At 41.3% G+C, this 20,007-nt stretch overlaps 1 protein-coding gene across 1 annotated transcript in view; it reads left to right on the top strand.

The window, feature by feature from the left end:
* The first annotated feature begins 2,788 nt into the window (after nt 1-2,788).
* The window catches only part of APCDD1 (APC down-regulated 1), a 39,624-nt gene continuing 22,405 nt past the window's right edge, over nt 2,789-20,007 (top strand). Inside the window, exons 1-2 of the mRNA XM_077810450.1 lie at nt 2,789-3,354; nt 17,634-17,817. Coding sequence (XP_077666576.1) covers nt 3,030-3,354; nt 17,634-17,817 — 509 coding nt within the window. The 5' untranslated portion in view covers nt 2,789-3,029. The remainder of the gene's footprint in view (nt 3,355-17,633; nt 17,818-20,007) is intronic.

The raw sequence follows: 20,007 nt of genomic DNA, 5'->3' as shown, positions 1-20,007 counted from the left end.
ATTTTATCTGTTATGCTCAGTGATTGCTAGTCCTTCACTTCTGTTGTAATGACTGAGTCAAGTCTATCTTTCACATTCCGGCCCCAAGCTGTTTTGTCTTGGGACTTGTTGCTTCTTTGGGGTGTGGTAATATGCTGGATGAGACAAGGTAGCAACAGTAAGAAGCCTCATTGGGCTCTGAAGTGACATGCATTCATTAAGTGGCAGGAGTAGGTAATTGATACAAGCAGAGCCTTCTCCCACACACTGCATACTACCACAATCTGTATCTGTGCCAAAGGTGTGTGACTCTTACAATATGGCTTACTCCTAACCTGTGTAACCTGTCCTTAAAAATCTTGTCCCCATGTTCGACAGTTGCACATTGTGTTTTATGCACACCATCCTTCTTTTGTACTTATACTGTCTCTTTGCCCGCAGTGCAGTACCTCGTTGCTCGGAAGGACAGGGATGTCTCATATCATAGCTCATTGTTGGGGTTACATCTGCTCTGTTGGGTGTCAGGTCCTCAGAAACCATAAATGCAGATGCTTTTACCATATTTAAATAAACATTGCCTTTTCATTGTTTATCTGATGCTTCCTCATTCACTGAAGCTATCCATTAACTCAATCACAAATCTACAGAGAAAAGAGAACTACTGGTACCTCTTCCTACCAAAACAGGATTGTTGCTAGCAGTAGTAGTACTTTGTACAGTCTACTGATCGGACATCCACCATTTCCCCAGTCAAACAGATAGCACCTTCAGAAAAGTTTTCTGGATATTATCCCTAATTTTCTTCTTTCTTCATTTAATTCCAATATTTCTAGTTTCTCTGTGATCCGTTCTGTTATCCTAAATTGTTTCTCTCCTAGTTCACATCCTTTAAGTATTTGCAGACTTCGGTCCATCCTCACTTATTGTTTTGACAAACTACACATATTTAGTTCTTTTTGTCTTTCCTCATAAGGCAGCATGCTGTAAAGCAGGGTTTCCAAACGCATTCATAGTGTGTACTGCATCGTAAATGAGATATCGTGCCAAGAATTATCTCCTTTCCCATACAGGATTGTGAAGCATCCCTGTGGCTACTACAACAATTAGTTGAATGTGGAAAAGTTACACTGGGTACATACTTGTATATTTTTAACTGTCTTTAATGTGAGAAGCATGTTCGCCTGTTTAAAAACAAAAACAAGAGTTGCTCTTCATTTTATCTCACTTAGCAGGCAATATGGAGGACAGCCAACACCAGCTGATACAGTACATATCTCCAGTAAGTGCTCTGCAAACCATGGTCCACAGTTTGGGAAACACTTGTGTAAAGGAATGAGCAAGGGTTGAGAATCAGAAACTCCTGAGTTCTAATCTTGACTCTCTCTTAGGGTATGTCTCAGTTCCCCACCCCCGTGGTAAAAATGGGCATATTAATACTTATACATATCTCACAAGGGTCTTGGAAGGATTAGCTAATTAATGTCTGTACATCCCTTTGATCATTTCAAGTACTATGAAAGTGCTAATTGCTACTTAGTTCATCTATACAGAACTCTAACTAGTTATGTTGCTCTCCCTGGAACTCTCTCCAATTTGTCACACATTTCTGGCAATGAGGTCCAGGAACCGAACACAAGGAAAAATGGAAAGGGGAAGTTTCTGGCCAGAGGCTACTACAAAATAAGGCCCTGGATCCCGAAAACATGCATGTATTTAGCCTTAGGCCCCTGAGCAGTTCCACTGATTTCACCTGCATAAAGTTAAGCACATGCATAAGTGTTTGCATGACTGGGGACTAAAGCTAGACTCAAAGCAAAACTAATCAACAACAGACATGGAGGAATGCAAGCAGCAGAATGGAACTCCAAAGAAGGGAGCATAGACGTTTCTTTTTTGTTAAAACACGCGTAATTTACACTGGGATTTCTAACAGTTCCCTCACATGTATGTTGCCTAAGGCCTTTCAGGCAAAAGTACATAGTTTGTTTTTTTTATTTAAATCAATGTATGTCTTAAGACACCCTTGCAGTTCAGGCCTATCTGTATTTGTATACCTGTCTGAAAATGTTATTTATATACAGTAGAGTGAAACACTGCTGGCAAGACTCATTCCTTTCCAGTACAGCTGGTCAAACAGTATTTGCCAATAGTCTGGCTGATTTTGATTTTCCCAGCCAACTGATGAATAACTATTCCCGGTTGTTTTTCCAACTTTACAGATGGTTAGATCCCATTTGCCCCGGCACATTATTTACAAATACGTTATTTGTACTGGCAAATAATTTCCCCTACTATTTCCCATAGTGATTCCAGGGGTGCAGGAACAATTTGTATAGTGGGGGTGCTGAGAGCCACTGAACCAAACTGTAAACCCTGTCTATGATGGAAACCACTTCAAGCGGGGGGGGGCGGCAACGGCAGCACCCTGAGCGCCCCTGGTTCCAGCACCTGGGGGTGGCTCCAGGCCTGGAAGGCCGGGGCAGGGGGACCCCAGCTGAGACTCACTCCCTCTCCTCTGCCACTGCTCCCCTAGCTCCCTGGAGGGAGCTGTGCGCCCCCCTTGCCAGGATGCGGCTGGCCGTGAGAGGGGGCTGGGAGGCAGGAGGGCCACACGCTGATGGCTGCACGGGAAGGGGCTGGAGGGCAGAGTGGCCCCCAGGCTCACGGTGCCGGCTGGCTAGCGCCCCCGCCCCCACACAGCTGGGGTACGGGGGGCAGCCGCCCGAAGCGGGCGGGGCCGGGAGCCCGCGGCCTCTGATCTCCTCCAGTGCCCGGGTGTCTGGTTTCTGGCGGCGCGGAGCCCCCGCGGCCCGGCCCCGCCCCCGCCGCGGGAAGGGGGATATGAAGAGGAGCCGCCGCGGCTGCCGCTGCCGAGCGAGCAGACGAGTTGCCGGGGACGGACAGGGGCGCACGGGAGCCAGCGGACGGAGCAGCCCGGCTAGGCAAGGGAGGCTGCCCGAGGCGTGACAGCCGGAGCTCGCGGCACCTCCCCGGGAGGGAGCACGGCCGCCCCGCCAGCAGCGCCCAGCGATGGGACCCACCGTCCCCCCATGAGCGCGGGCGGGCGGCGGGGGCTTGGCGGAGTGGCGGGAGCGCTCCCCCGGCCGGAGGATCCGGCCGCACCTTCTGCCTGGGCCAGTGGCGGCGCCCCCGGCTCGCCTCCCTCCGAGCCGCGCGGCGCCTCTCCTGCCCGCCTGGCCGGCAGCTCCGCGCGGAGCACGGGACCGTTCGCCTGCCACCCACCAGCCGGGTTGCTGGGAGCTGGAGGGAGCCCGAGAAGGCGAGGAAGGAGAGGAGGAGGCGGTGGAGAGCTGGCAATGTCCCTTCCCTGTGGCAGCCTGGTTAGATACCTGTTCCCAGCCCTGCTCCTGCACGGTGAGTGCCCGAGGGGAGATTTGCCCTTGGGGTTAATGTCTCTTACGAGACTGTTGGAGGCTCCCTTCTCCCAGGATGGCTGCAAGGGAGGGGAGGCAGTGCAGCAGGGTGCTGCTGGCGTCAACGCAGGAGTTGAATACGATGGAGTTTTCCAGGGCGGGGAGTCGTGTGATTCGTTTCCAAGATCAAGCCTCAGAAGAGCTCTCTCCCTCCCCCACGCCCTGTCGGATTTCCAAACGGTATCCTGAGAGAGGCTTTTTAAAAAACCAAAACCTAAATTGTGGTCGGTCTCAGGAGCGTTCCAGAGCCCGTTGGGTGACTCTTGATGCGGCCAAAAATTGTAGGAGGTTATGAAGGACTACGCTAGGCTCATCTGGGGGAAAGTTTCGTGTATGTTTACACCTGCCTTTCTTGGAAGTGGATAGTTAGTCCACATGGTTAAGTTTTCTTGTTGTGTCAGAGGGGAAGTATATCGATCTATAAAGTCAAAGCATACAATGATTTCAGTTACCTTGCTTAAACCCTCGTTGCTGAGAATCTTTCTTAATAAAACATTTCGACAAATTCTACAAACAGGATCACGTGGAAGGTGCCCCACCAGTTACCTATGAAGTTCTTGTTCATTATGTTAATTTAAAATTGATGTCTGTACCAGCTCTGGCACTGCATCCCATCTGGGGGCTCAATCCAATGCCACTTTAAGAGGCTCTGAGTAAAATGCTACCCCTAATGAATTCAACCAAAGCTTTGCTATGGAGGGCCAGGATTTCACCTGCAGGCTTTTCCTAAGAGATGTTCTTTGGATTTGGGACATTTATTGAGACATTTATTGAGAAAGATTGGATAACAGAATATGTTAGTACTGGGTTTAGTGCTCATAATAATTTGATTTAGAATGCAAAGGCTCTTTGGACCTGGTACTTTAAAATATGCCCACTTCTACTTTGACACTACCTAAACATATCACGAGAGTAAAAGTCTTCCGAAACAGCATTGTGGTGGGAACAGGGTTAATTTTAAGTGGTATGGGACAGAATGGTCAAGGCTGGGTGCATAAAGCCACATTTAGGCATCCAATTTTCAGAAGTGCCGAGCACCACAGTTTCAGTTTTTTTAAAGGCATTTGAGGGTGCTCAACACCAGTGAAAATTAGGCTATTTAATTCGGTGCCTAAATAAATATTTACAGGCCTCCCTTTATGCACCCATGTTTGAAAATTTTGGTGAGATATTCCTCTGAAAGAGTGTCTCAACTTATTCAGGTTTCAGAGTAGCAGCCGTGTTAGTCTGTATTCGCAAAAAGAAAAGGAGCACTTGTGGCACCTTAGAGACTAACAAATTTATTTGAGCATAAGCTTTTGTGAGCTACAACCGAGCTGTAGCTCATGAAAGCTTTTGCTCAAATAAATTTTAGTCTCTAAGGTACCACAAGTACTCCTTTTCTTTCAACTTACTCAGTTACATCAGAATTTTGAGGACTGTGCCTAATACTGAAGTATTCTGCAGCATCCAGCCTTCTTCAATAAACTTCCTCAGGTCCCAAAATCTACTTTTAAAAGGAGGTGCCTCTTTCAAGTATACTAAAACTGTGCATCCCACTGGATCCAGCCTTAGAATAGGGGACCGGAGTCAGAACTTTAAAGTGCTGCTTAAAATTGTCTGTTTTGAAGTGGGGATTGTCTTTCTTTGTTTGTACAGTTTTAAGCTAAACAGACGGTGCTCAATAAATTTGTGTGTTTTATTTTTATAGAGAGAGCATTTGCTCACTTCTCACAGCCACCTCCAAAATATATAGACTATGTAAACAAGTCTAGTTGAGCCAGACCTGCCTGGACGCCAAGGTGTACCTTAAAACTCTGTGATCTGGGAATCTAAAAGTCAAAATGGAAGGTTTGAAGTTAGAGAGTAAAGAGAGAAGTTATAATTATAGGGTTGACTACCAGCCTCATCTGCTTGGAATTACAGAGCAGTTTTAAACTTTGGCTGAAATGAGAAACAAATCAGGGCCTATGATCAGATCAAAATAACAGCTGCCTAAAGAAGATGAAACAGGAAAATCATCTATTTTTTCCATCTGCAGTTATGTATCACAAAACAAAATATACTTAGTCAAATACTGTTTAGAAAGAAATAACTTGAAAACCTGTTCGTGAAAATATACATATAAGTAACATAGGGACTGAAGCGAAGATTTATTGTGGAAAAATATTGCCCCCTTGGGCTGAGATAGAAACAAACAGTGGGATACAATGCCCAAAGATGTAGTTTAGCCTAATCTAGTCTTTGCCCATTCTATGTTTGATAATAATCTCTAAACATTCTAAATGTATTGCACCACCCTGGGCTTTTTTCCAAAGGTCTTTTAGATCACATAACTGTCTTCCAGTCAACTGGATTGCGCTTGGAAATCCAAGAGTCAATTAAGTATGTGTGTGCATAGAAATAAGAATTAAAGCTTTTGTTTTCCCTTTTTAAATCAAAGTGCTGTTAGTTTTACTTCCATTAAATTAACAATGTAAATGCAGTATAAGACTCAAGCTCATATTTTCATTACAACATAACTCCTAATATTATTGAGTTAACATTTTGAAAAACTTGTACTCATTAGTCAAAATGAAACCTGTAGAATGTCAAAAGAGGTTTGCAGCTGGAAGTTGTCCATTATCAGTATTTCTTTGCTTCTATGAAAAGCCACAAAAGTTTCAGATGTCAAATGCTGCAAACATTCAGCTCCAGAAAAATTGATTAATCAGACCTATACTAAAGTGGATTCAAAACAAAATGGCTAATTTATTTTGCAAATGACTAATTTATGTTACAAATGTGAGGAAATTACCATAGATTATTTCTGAATATGTGATTGTTAAAGTAACATGTTAAAAAATTTAATAATTGGTTCCTTATATGATAACATCCCCCACTAAAATATTCAGTTTTAATTACATTTATTCAGTCAGGACTGTTAGAGTTTTCATGGCAGAATTCATTGTTTATGCAAAACTAAATTAATACATAAAAGTGCTCCAATAGTGTCACTGAAATTGGTTGGATAGAAGTGTTTTATTTCCTTTCTTGCCTCAAATTCATTAAAATACAATGAAATTTATAAGAAAATATGTCCCCATATACATAGGGATGGGCAAGGCGTGGGTGTGAGCTGTGGGATGTATGTTCCCTTTGGTAAAATAACTGAATTCAGTTAGGATTTAGGAGAGGAGAAATCCGAAAGAGAGTTCCCTCTGTTCAGTGCGTACTATATCAAGCATGGAGGTAGATGAGGAGAGAAAGAAAATAATAAGCAGTTGTGGTCTGAACTCCACTTTCAGTTAAAATAAAATGTAAATCCAAAGTAACTCTATTGACTTTCAGTGGATTTATAATAAATTTACATTAGTGCAACAGAGCTGGATTTTGTGCTATGTGTATATACATAGAACATTTTGAAATAGAGAGAGTGTGTTTGTAAACTTAAAAATCAATGAATGATGCAGAAATAAAATTTTCAGGTATTCAAGACAAGAGTAATACTTTGTTATTAACGCAACTTTTGTACAGTAGTTATATTTGTAGCGTATGCTTCCTAAGCATAGATTGCATGATTACTTTGGTATAGGATCCTGTCCTATAGTATTTACTCAAACTCCAATAAGTTTAGTGGTAGTTTTGCTTGAGTTTTTCACTAATTTGTATGTAGACTAGAACAGTGGTGCAGGAACAATTTTTATAGTGGGGGTGCTGAGAGCCATTTAACTGAACTGTAAATCCTGGATATAAAGGAAACCCCTTCAAGCCAGGGGGTGCGGCAGTACCTCTAGTTCCAGCACCTATAGTATAGAATAGATGTGCGTGGATCTGAATTTTGCAGACATCTGTGGTATAGATTCACATACATTTGCTTGAAAAAGGGCAAAGTCACTCTACTTTACGTATTGTGTTGCATTTAGGGTCCAATTTTCCCTTCTGGCAGTCAATAGCTAAGCTCCCATTGACCTTAGTGGAAGCAGACTTGAACCCTTAACGGTTCACAGAAATACACTCTAGAGATACCACCGCTTTTTCTTCATTCAGTGATGGTGGTCCATTCTAGTACAAAATTTAATTCAACATTACAGAGCTCATTATTTTATAAAACCGCTTAAAAAGTTTTATATGAAACAACAGAATGTGAAAACTATATGAACCCACAATTATCCTACTCTCATACACTGGTGGGAATTTATCGTTGTGCCATTGGACTCAGGTTTGATTGCTATATTTTTTATTTTTTTTTATGTACAGCACCTGTGTGCCTTTTGGTAGATGGTGCTTAAGTGAAATTAAAGGGCACTCTCAATGAATTTATCATGATATTTAAATTAATTTGTTATACAGTATGTTATAACAATGCCTTGAAAGCATAACTCTAAAGAGTTGTAAACTTTTCTCCTTACCAAATCCATTCATTCTTCCACCATGCATACCTACTTTGTTGTGAAGTGGCTCATAAGGAATACAGATCTGAGGACACTGATTCTGTTTTAAAGTAGAGAGCACAAATGCATCTACTTAAAAATTAAAGTAAAAGAATTTCAGTAGATTACCTGTGTGAAAAGTTATAGGGGCCTCAAGTTCTTACTGACATTACTCAATTGTTGACTGAAACAGGTGTTTTGGAAGAGTAAGCACTGAAGGCCTAACTCTCCCAGGTGCTGAGTGAACTGATTTCGCTAGGTTTTGAAGTTGTTCAGCCTCTCCTAGGAGATTCTCAGCCTATTTCGGTACTGGGCGTCGAGTAAGGACCTCAGGATTTGCACCATAAAATAACAGAAGATCTAATTCTGGGCCAGTCAGCTTTGATGGAGTTTCTAATTGTTACATCTTAAAATCCTTGTTTTGTATCTCTATTCAGTAACTTCACCATTATAAACTGGCATTTCCCTCCTATAAACTACAGGTCTGTTTGCAGACCTATATCTAAAAACTATGTACATACACAAGAAAGGTAATAGGTACATATGAAACAAAAGCACATCTTGTTATCTTTTACAGTTGTAAACTTCAACCTTCTCTGCCCCCAATCCTTTGTTTGTAATCCCTTGCTATGGTATGTCTAATTTAAATCCCAATCCTGTAAGGGTCCTTTGAAGTATAAAGCAATAATGGAGAAAAACATGGAAAGTAAACACAGACGAATTTGTTTGCCAATGGAACATTATATTCTCCATTGTGATTACACAAGTTTGTACTGTAATTAAAAAGCTGTCATAGAGGTTATCTAGCACTTTCCCACATCAAGAGATAACTGTTCTCTAATGTTAGTCTCTAACGTGCCACAAGTACTCCTTTTCTTTTTGTTCTCTAATGTATATTTATTTAATTATGCAGGGCAATTGACAAGATAAGTAAAAGTAAAAAAAGTAAAAACTAAATAGTTAACTAGTCAATTATTCTTCATCTGTTTGAAAGATTTTTATAATTTCAGACAAGTTCCAACTTGAAAATAGTTTGCTGCAGAAATAAAATACTAGTATTAAATGTGATTCCCTCCAAGGATGTAATGCTCAGAAATAATAGCAATTCAGCTTCCACGTGAGGTTGTTTATGTGAGAACGAGCTAAAAGGAAGCTATACTGGATTTACACTGGTGTGAATGAAGAAAGAGTTTGGCCCTATGTGTCTCAACTGATATAAATTAGGAACTTCCCAGTTATCAGACACGCCAATCCAGATCTAGGTTTGAATCTTGTTTGCCGTTCCAATTTAACTGTCTAATAAGCCACATTTGAAATCTGAACATGAGAAATTCAGGGTCTCAATTTTGAAACTTCAAGTGTTTGAAGCCAAAGTTTTGATGCAGCTCATTATAGATATATTGGTCCAGAGTTTGCTGTCAGTTACACTTAAATCCGGTTTAAATCCATAGCTATTTAATGGATTTTGAAAGAGTTACTCTAGTGTAAATCTGGTGTAATTGAGAGCAAAATTTGGTCTAAGAATTCAGATCTAGATCCTCTGAGTTTGAGCAAAACTCTAGTTGTAGAATCATAGTCATAGGACTTGAAGGGACTCAAGAGGTCGTCTAGTCCAGTCTCCTGGGCTCATGGCAGGACTAAGTGTTATCTAGACCATCCCTGACAGGTGTTTGTCTAACTCTTAAAAATATCCAATGATAAAAATCTCCATTCCACACGTCCCTAGACAATTTATTCCAATGCTTAACCGTCCTGACAGGAAGTTTTTCCTAATGTCCAACCTAAACTGTCCTTGAGGCAATGGGCTTAAATTGAAGCTTGTCCTATCCTCAGAGGTTAAGGAGAATGATTTTTCTCCCTCCTCCTTGTAACAACCTTTTATGTACTTGAAAACAATTACATGTCCCCTCTCAATCTTCTCTTCTCCAGACTAAACAAACCCAGTTTTTTAAATCTTCTCTCATAGGTCATGAGACTCCAGTTGAGGCCTGTCATAAATATGAAAGGAAGGTTAACAACCTTCCTGTATACAGTACTATAAAATCCCTCCTGGCCAGAGGCACAATATCCTTTTACCTGTAAAGAGTTAAGAAGCTCAAGTAACCTGGCTGGCACCTGACCAAAAGGACCAATAAGGAGACAAGATACTTTCAAATCTTGGTGGGTAGGTGGAAGGCTTTTGTCTGTCTGTTCTGTGTGCTTGCCGGAGAGAGATCAAGAAAGCAAGCAATCCAACTCCATTTGAATTAGTAAGTACTAGCAAGGAAATGCGTTAGTTTACTTTTGTTTTGGCTTGTGATTTTCTCTGTGCTGAGAGGAAGGTGTATTCCTGGTTTTCTTTTTGTAACTTTAAAGTTTTTGCCCAGGGGGAAATCCTCTGTGTTTTAAATCTGATTGCCTTGTGAAATTAGCTTCCCTTCTAATTTAGAGAGGTGCTTCTTTTACCTTTTTTCTTTCTAATAAAGTTCTGTTTCTTTTAAGAGCCTGACTGATTTCTCTATTGTCCTAAGACCCAGGGGTTTGGGTCTGTGATCACTTTATAACCAATTGGTTAGGATATTATTCTCAGGCCTCCCCAGGAATGGGGGTGTAAGGGCTTGGGGGAATAGGAACTCCAAGTGGTCCTTTCCCTGATTCTTTGTTAAATCACTTGGTGGTGGCTGCGTACCCTCCAAGGGCAAAAAGTTTATGCCGTGGGGAAGTTTTACCCTAAGCTGGTAGAAATAAGCTTAGGGAGTCTTTCATGCGGGTCCCCTACATGGCTCTGGGAAGAAGGATAAAGGAGTTTGAGGCACAAGTGGTGTTCTTGTCCATCCTCCCCGTGGAAGGAAAAGGCCTGGGTAGAGACCGTCAAATCATGGATTCAACGAACGGCTACACAGGTGGTGTCGGAGAGAAGGCTTTGGATTCTTTGACCATGGGATGGTGTTCCAAAAAGGAAGAGTGCTTGGCAGAGACAGGCTCCACCTAACAAAGAGAGGGAAGAGCATTTTCGCAAGCAGGCTGGCTAACCTAGTGAGGAGGGCTTTAAACTAGGTTCACTGGGGGAAGGAGACCAAAGCCCTGAGGTAAGTGGGGACGTGGGATACCAGGAGGAAGCACAAGCAGGAGAGCACGAGAGGGGAGGGCTCCTGCCTCATACTAAGAAAGCAGGACAAACAGCAAGTTATCTCAAGTGCCTATACACAAATGCAAGAACCCTGGGAAACAAGCAGGGAGAACTGGAAGTCCTGGCACAGTCAAGGAATTATGATGTGATTGGAATAACAGAGACTTGGTGGGATAACTCATATGACTGGAGTACTGTCATGGATGGATATAAACTGTTCAGGAAGGACAGGCAGGGCAGAAAAGGTGGGGGAGTTGCTTTGTATGTAAGAGAGCAGTATGACTGCTCAGAGCTCCGGTATGAAACTGCAGAAAAACCTGCGTTTCTGCATTAAGTTTAGAAGTGTAAGCAACAAGGGTGATGTCGTGGTGGGAGTCTGCTATAGACCACCGAACCAGGGGGATGAGGTGGACAAGGCTTTCTTCCAGCAACTAACGGAAGTTACTAGATCGCAGGCCCTGGTTCTCGTTGGAGACTTCAGTCACCCTGATATCTGCTGGGAGAGCAATACAGCAGTGCACAGACAATCCAGGAAGTTTTTGGAAAGTGTAGGGGACAATATCCTGATGCAAGTGCTGGAGGAACCAACTAGGGGCAGAGCTCTTCTTGACCTCCTGCTCACAAACCAGGAAGAATTAGTAGGGAAAGCAAAAGTGGATGGGAACCTGGGAGGCAGTGACCATGAGATGGTTGAGTTCAGGATCCTGACACAAGGAAGAAAGGAGAGCAGCAGAATACGGACCCTGGACTTCAGAAAAGCAGACTTTGACAACCTCAGGGAACTGATGGGCAGGATCCCCTGGGAGAATAACATGAAGGGGAAAGGAGTCCAGGAGAGCTGGCTGTATTTTAAAGAATCCTTATTGAGGTTACAGGGACAAACCATCCCGATGTATAGAAAGAATAGTAAACATGGCAGGCGACCAGCTTGGCTTCACAGTGAAATCCTTGCTGATCTTAAACACAAAAAAGAAGCTTACAAGAAGTGGAAGATTGGACAAATGACCAAAAATATTGCTCGGGCATGCAGGAAGGCCCTGAAATCAGGAAGGCCAAATCACACCTGGAGTTGTAGCTAGCAAGAGATCTTAAGAGTAACAAGAAGGGTTTCTTCAGGTATGTGAGCAACAAGAAGAAAGTCAAGGAAAGCGTGGGCCCCTTTACTGAATGAGGGAGGCAACCTAGTGACCGAGGATGTGGAAAAAGCTAATGTACTCAATGCTTTTTTTGCCTCTGTCTTCACGAACAAGGTCAGCTCCCAGACTCCTGCACTGGGCAGCTCAGCATGGGGAGGAGATGACCAGCCCTCTGTGGAGAAAGTAGTGGTTTGGGACTATTTAGAAAAGCTGGACGAGCACAAGTTCATGGGGCCGGATGCGCTGCATCCGAGAGTGCTAAAGGAGTTGGCGGATGTGATTGCAGAGCCATTGGCCATTATCTTTGAAAACTTATAGCGATCGGAAGAGGTCCCGGACAACTGGAAAAAGGCTAATGTAGTGCCAATCTTTAAAAAAGGGAAGGAGGAGGATCCTGGGAACTACAGGCCAGTCAGCCTCACCTCAGTCCCCAGAAAAATCATGGAGCAGGTCCTCAAGGAATCACTTCTGAAGCACTTAGAGGAGAGGAAAGTGATCGGGAACAGTCAGCATGGATTCACCAAGGGCAAGTCATGCCTGACTAATCTAATTGCCTTCTATGACGAGTAACAGGCTCTGTGGATGAGGGGAAAGCAGTGGACGTGTTTGTTCCTTGACTTTAGGAAAGCTTTTGACACGGTCTCCCACAGTATTCTTGCCAGCAAGTTAAAGAAGTATGGGCTGGATGAATGGACTATAAGGTGGATAGAAAGCTGGCTAGATTGTTGGGCTCAACGGGTAGTGATCAATGGCTCCATGTCTAGATGGCAGCCGGTATCAAGTGGAGTGCCCCAAGGGTTGGTCCTAGGGCCGGTTTTGTTCAATATCTTCATTAATGATCTGGAGGATGGTGTGGATTGCACCCTCAGCAAGTTTGCAGATGACACTAAACTGGGCTGAGAGGTAGATATGCTGGAGGATAGGGATAGGATACAGAGGGACCTAGACAAATTGGAGGATTGGGCCAAAAGAAATCTGATGAGGTTCAACAAAGCCAAGTGCAGAGTCCTGCACTTCGGACAGAAGAATCTCATGCACTGCTACAGACTAGGGACCGAATGTCTAGGCAGCAGTTCTGCAGAAAAGGACCTAGGGATTACAGTGGACGAGAAGCTGGATATGAGTCAACAGTGTGCCCTTGTTGCCAAAAAGGCCAATGGCATTTTGGGATGTATAACTAGAGGCATTGTCAGCAGATCGAGGGACTGGTTAGGCCTTATCAGAGTTCTCTCCCCACTCTGAACTCTAGGGTACAGATCATAGCATCATAGAATATCAGGACTGGAAGGTACCTCAGGAGGTCATCTAGTCCAACCCCCTGCTCAAAGCAGGGCCAATCCCCAACTAAATCATCCCAGCCAGGGCAGTGATCATTCCCCTCTATTTGACATCGGTGAGGCCTCATCTGGAGTACTGTGTCCAGTTTTGAGCCCCACACTACAAGAAGGATGTGGAAAAATTGGAAAATATCCAGCGGAGGGTAACAAAAATGATTAGGGGACTGGAACACGTGACTTACGAGGAGAGGCTGAGGGAACTGGGATTGTTTAGTCTGTGGAAGAGAAGAATGAGGGGGGATTTGATAGCTGCTTTCAACTACCTGAAAGGGGGTTCCAAAGAGGATGGATCTAGACTGTTCTCAGTGGTAGCAGATGACAGAATGAGGAGTAATGGTCTCAAGTTGCAGTGGGGGAGGTTTAGGTTGGATATTAGGAAAAACTTTTTCACTAGGAGGGTGGTGAAACACTGGAATGTGTTACCTAGGGAGGTGGTGGAATCTCCTTCCTTAGAAGTTTTGAAGGTCAGGCTTGACAAAGCCCTGGCTGGGATGATTTAATTGGGGATTGGCCCTGCTTTGAGCAGGGGGTTGGACTAGATGACCTCCTGAGGTACCTTCCAGTCCTGATATTCTATGATGCTATGATCTATACCCTAGAGTTCAGAGTGGGGAGAGAACTCTGATAAGGCCTAACCAGCACTGAGTAGAGCAGAAGAATTACTTGTGTCTTGGTTACAACGCTCCTGCTAATATATCCTAGAATGATGTTTGCTTTTTTTTGCAATGGTGTTACACTTTTGACTCCTATTTAGCTTGTGATCCACTATGACCCCCAGATCCTTTCCTAGGCAATCATTTCCCGTTTTGTATGCGTGCAACTGATGGCTCCTTCTTAAGTGGAGTACTTTGCATTTGTCCTTCTTATTGAATTTCATCCTATTTACTTCAGACTATTTCTCCAGTTTGTTCAGATAATTTTGACTTTTAATCCTATCCTCTAAAGCACTCACAACCCCTCCTGGCTTGGTATCATCTGCAAACTTTAGAATTGTACTTTCTATTCCATTATCTAAATCATTGATGAAGATATTGAACAGAACCGAATCCAGAGCTGATCCCTGCAGGACCCCACTTGATATCCCCTTCCAGCTTGACTGTGAACCACTGCTAACTACTCTCTGGGAATGGCTTTCCAACCAGTTATGCACCCACCTTATAGTAGCTCCATCTAAGTCCTATTTCCCTAATTTGTTTATGAGAAAGTCATGCGAGACTTATCAAAAGCCTTACTAAAGTCAAGATACACCATATCTACCACTTCCCTATTTTTGTTGCAAATGTATCTCATATTAATATTTATTCACTGAAAACTGAAATTGAATATGTAATAATAGAAGACTTTCTGCAAAATTGCTCATAGAATACTTTTTCTTACCAGCCTTTGGACCTAATACTGTTATCCAACTGAATATACTGCCAACATCTTAATACTTGTAAAAAATTTATTTTACTCTCCGTTGATTGCTTAAGAACTTGAAAATAACTTGTTTTCCTTTCTTCATCTAGAAAATACTGGCTATTTTTTCTACTTGAGTTTCTCATGGAGCTGCAATTATTATGAGTTTCTTATTTTACTTTTTGACTTACTATCTTGTTTACGTACCAACGTGATGAGTGATGCCATCTTTGTAACTAGTGTTCATTAGATAACTGAAACTACAAAGCCAAAAGAAGTTTTTATGGCATTATTTTTGTGGGTCATATTTAAAATGTGGATCTTGTTTGAAATCTTTCAAATATCTCAGGAATAGATTGGTAATTACCCCTCTGATAATTGGTAATTTTTGTGTTGTTTTTTTTTTTAAAAAAGACATATCAGATCCAGAAGATAATTCCTAATTTATAATAATTTTAAGGTAAGTCAAATCCAGAGTCTAAATTACTTACATGCCCCTTTCATTGTTTATCATTTCCTTAGCTATCTTGCAACAGACATATGTATAGATTGTGAAACCCCCTTATTTGCCTCTGTTGTAGAAAGTAGCACATTTGGATCCCTTTCAATGAAAGCCAAAGCTCTAAGTATACAGAAATTATGTTTTGGTCTCCAATGTTGTTTAAAAGTGGTCTTTTAAATTAACTTCCACATCTTTCAATTTCACAAAAGCACAGTTAACCATGAGGCTGCCAACATCTTTCCATTTTATATCAACCAAAGGAATACTATGAAGTTAATGGGACTACTCACTGCTTAAAGCTGAACACATCCTTAAGTGCTTTGCCTAAAAAGCATTTTAAAAGACTATTTTACATGTTGTACTGCAACATACCTTAATACACCAAAGTAATCCTAAAATCCAATAATCATGTGGTTTTTTTTTCCTTGTAAATTAGGATGGTATATTTTTCAAAGCAAATAATTACTTGCCTATCCCAGTGTGCCATGCTCCAACTCTCTTCTTTTAAATCGCTCATGAAAACCCACTCCTTCCATTAAGCCTTCAAATGCTGAGCCACGTTGCTGTGATCTAGCAGCAATATCTAAACATATTTTTGTGTGCTGTACAGCACCAAGGAAAATGTCAAAGCTGAATAAATAAATGAATAATGTATTTCATCAACACATTTGCTCTTTATGCAATTTGAATCCTGGATCCCTGTTTCCTTAATGAAAATACACCAGGCAGATTTTTTGTTTTTGTTTATTTAGAATGTGTCATTACCTTCAGAGTATCCTTAACCTGTGGATTCTCACTGCAGAAGGAGGAGGAGAAGGAAAACATACTGCTGCAAAACTTTCCTCTGTGTGTAGAAAAGCATACAAGGAGATAAATGGTGCTCAAAGGGGATCTTGTATCCTACCCATGTCCATACTATATCATACTCTTTCAAGCCTCTGACAGCATCCAGGAATGGGAACAAGCACACTTAGGTTATATCCAGGAAGGACAGATGTGTAAAGGCAGTGGCATGGTTGTTTACCAGGCCATTTACTGATGTGTCAAAGGCTGGGATGGAGAGCCAAAAGGGAACAATGTTTGACAAATGTATCAGATCTTAAGGTGATCTAAAGAGGAAGTATGATCCCACATCTGGGTACTTTTGAACAATGACACGTACGAAGATGCAGAAAGGTGCAAGCACTGAGACACTTATTATTGTGCTGATTAGATGGGATGGTTGGAGCAGTGAGATTTGTAACTTGTCCATTTGCAGAACCAATAGATGAGACTGTGTTTTGACACAATATGGGAAAGTTAAGGTATAAAATGCTAACAACCCAATGCTGAGCGATGCGGAATTTATTATAAAATCACTAGACATATTGCAAGTGTTGCTGAATTATTAATTACATATTTCTGATCTTCACATAGTTGTTTTCAACTGTGGTTCATCTGCATAGCTGTTAAAGCAGTAATGGGTAGTCATTTTAATAAAACAGTGGCCGTCTTCTAATCAGTAATCTAAGATTCATATTTGTTCACCTGTTAATCCGAGATGTGCTTTTCTCTTGACCCATATTTTCCTACACCTTATACAGCATGCAGCCTAAAGGAGTGCAAGAAGCATTCTTTCTTACACTACATATTCATTTTGTTTGATTAATTTTGTGTAGAAAGATTGCTGGTGAGCTTCCTATGTAAGTATTACTAGAAACCAAAATTACTGAGTGCTAGAGATAAAATTAGCTTTAGAAATTCCTTTTTCCCTGAAAATAGCAGAATCTGCCTTTAATTGACCACCTCAATCATCACAGAGGCTTCCTGTGTACAGAGGCTGTGTTTTTGAATATCTGTTTTCCTTTGACTTTAAAACGTGGCCTTTATTTGCAAGTTTATTATAGAACCCTTCAAATGAGAGGTGGGCCCAAGCTGCAAAGATCACATCTGAATCTGGATCCAGCTTTCCCACAGTTACAGAGGTGCTTGGGTCCAGGGTTTGGGGTTGTCCTCTGTCTGACAGACAGACATAAGAACCAGTTGTGAAGTTCAAATCCAGATCCATACTTCAGAGGTATTTGAATCCAGAGTTTTGGTTCTGATTCTGTTCTCATTTTACAACACTAGTGAAATCTAGTCAGGATTTGTAATTTGTTGGCAGAAAGGGATATCTTCCAATAATATCTTTTTTTTTTTTTCTTTTTTCCCCCCACATGGAACAAGTAATATAATCGATTCTTTCCCCAAGCACATAATATTGCTAAGCGAGTGATGTGTTAGCACTGTTACTCAACCTGCTTTACTGTGTGTGTCTATCAGTCATCCTTGCCAGAATCCCCTGGTAACTTACACTTTTATTTCCCAGGGCTGGGAGAGGGTTCTGCCCTTCTTCATCCAGACAGCAGATCCCACCCTCGATCTTTAGAGAAGAGTGCATGGAGGGCTTTCAAGGAATCACAGTGTCCTCACATGCTGAAACATCTTCACAATGGAGCCCGAATCACTGTGCAAATGCCTCCCACCATTGAAGGACATTGGGTCTCTACTAGGTAAGGATAACAAAAAAAAGATGCTTGAGTGACTTGGGGGGGAAATATCTACAAATGTAAAAGCATTTTTCATAGATACTTAGAATGATAGATATTTTAGTTGTATGACAGAATAGCATGCTGTAAAGCTACCTTGTTATACACCACTTAGCAGTCTGCGTCTTAAACAGTAAGGAATGCAATGTTTTCTAAACCTTTTTTTATTTAGAAAGAACAAAGTATTGTTAAAACCTGCTTATCTGAATATTGCACTGTATTACAAGTCTTTGTACAGTATGTCGAATGGATCCTTGTTTTTAAGAGCTTTTGCATGAACAAATTTCATTAGCAAATTAAATTAAGAAACTTTCTTTCATCAGCCCAAGCATGTGCAAGTTTCTTATCTGTACATCATGATGACATTCAGTCAGACTGAGATTTCATTTCCAGTGTCTCAGCTGTAATATTCATCAACTTATTTTAAATGATTTTCTTAGACTGTTTTGGGGGTTTTAAGATGTTTATGGGGCCCAATCCTGTAATCGTTACTCAGACAAAGCTACAACAGAACTCAATGAACGTGGTTCCTGAGTAATGACTGCTGGATTTGGCCTGTTCCTGAAATTATTCCTGAAAACTCCTATAGATTTCAGTGGGAGTTCTGCGTGTGGAGCAATTGCAGGATAACGATAGAATCTTTTCTGACTATCCTAAGCAGATAAGCCACAAAGGGTTTAAACAGACAAGCTGCAAACTTTACTTCTATTACTATTGTAACTTTTTCAGTTACTGTACTTTATATTCACTGTTTTATAACAAACCCAAAGCTACAGCATGTTCACAGTAGCTAATACACTTTCTTAATGGAAAAGTTATGTGACCTTTAGTCTAATAAATAAGTCAGTAAGTTATTTTATGTTTAATGAAACCCTTTTTGGATGGGATTTAATGCTCTCCTGTGAAATGTGTAGCAAGAGTTCCTTAATAGTTTTTTGCCTACACTTTCTTATTAGTAGAGTGGAACCACTTAAATGACTGACCAAAGAATAAATTTTCCACACACATGTATAGATATACACCAAAAAAGTGAGGTCCTGATCCAAAGCCCATTAAAGTCAGTGGGAGTTTTTCCATTTATTTCAGTAGACTTTAGACTAGGCCCTGAAACCCTAAAACTATTATCTTATTATAAGGGGAGCAACCCCTCTATTTAGGTTACCTAGCACTTTTCAGGGGTCTTGTGAAAGAAGGCAGTATGTGATCATGCAACTGAAGCCTTTATCATAACACGTACGCGCAAGGGTGATGAATCAAGGTTTGCATGGGCAACCTAAATTCTGATACTTACTAATTTTCAGCAGCTTGACTTTGAAACCTAAACAACATTCTTCTAAAATAGTTTTTTCTCTATGATCATAGCAATATGTCTGTGTAAAGAATAAGTTCTCAACACACTAAATGAAAAATGAATTGAAAATTGACCTGAAAAGTATAATCTTCTGAGCTTATAATTCTTATTAAATTTACTATTTTTGAAAAATATTTGTTAAGCAGCCTGGATGACACCCAAGAGAGTTTTTTCAAAGACACAAAGGGGAGCGTCGCAAAAAGAAAAGGAGTACTTGTGGCACCCTAGAGATGAACAAATTTATTTGAGCATAAGCTTTCGTGAGCTACAGCTCACTTCATCAGATGCATGTGAGCTGGGAGCCTCGCCCCCTTTGTGCCTTTGAAAATCTTCCCCAAGATTAACAATTTAGCCTCTCACCTCTAGGTCACACATTCAGGTGGCAAAAAAGCATTACCATCTGATGGCTGTTCAGTAGCCTGTGAGTTGGTAGTTTGAGTCCAAACTCTGCTGAGCTGGTGTCACATTACTCTCTCTATATAATATATAAATTTACACTAAGTGTTAAGGAAGTTTGCACAGCTGCTACCAATACTGTACCTGTTCTGTGGTCAGTTAAGGTGCTTCATAGTTCAGTGCTCTTGTCTTTTCTCTAAATTCACTATTTTTTTTTTTAAAGGAAATATTTATTTGTTTTGTAGCCACTTCCTCTGAGGAAGAACTGCTTTACATGACAGTCCTGAGACAAAACTGAAAATATAAACATTTTTTTTTAAAAAGGAGAAGATTAAACATTCAAACTAATATGGTCAAAATTAAGCTTCATATTTAATAATCATGTAATCCTAGAAAGAAAATATATT

The sequence above is a fragment of the Eretmochelys imbricata genome, chromosome 2 (assembly GCF_965152235.1).
Source record: "Eretmochelys imbricata isolate rEreImb1 chromosome 2, rEreImb1.hap1, whole genome shotgun sequence".
Classification (NCBI taxonomy): domain Eukaryota; kingdom Metazoa; phylum Chordata; order Testudines; family Cheloniidae; genus Eretmochelys; species Eretmochelys imbricata.
This window is presented reverse-complemented; position numbering and strand designations above follow the sequence as displayed.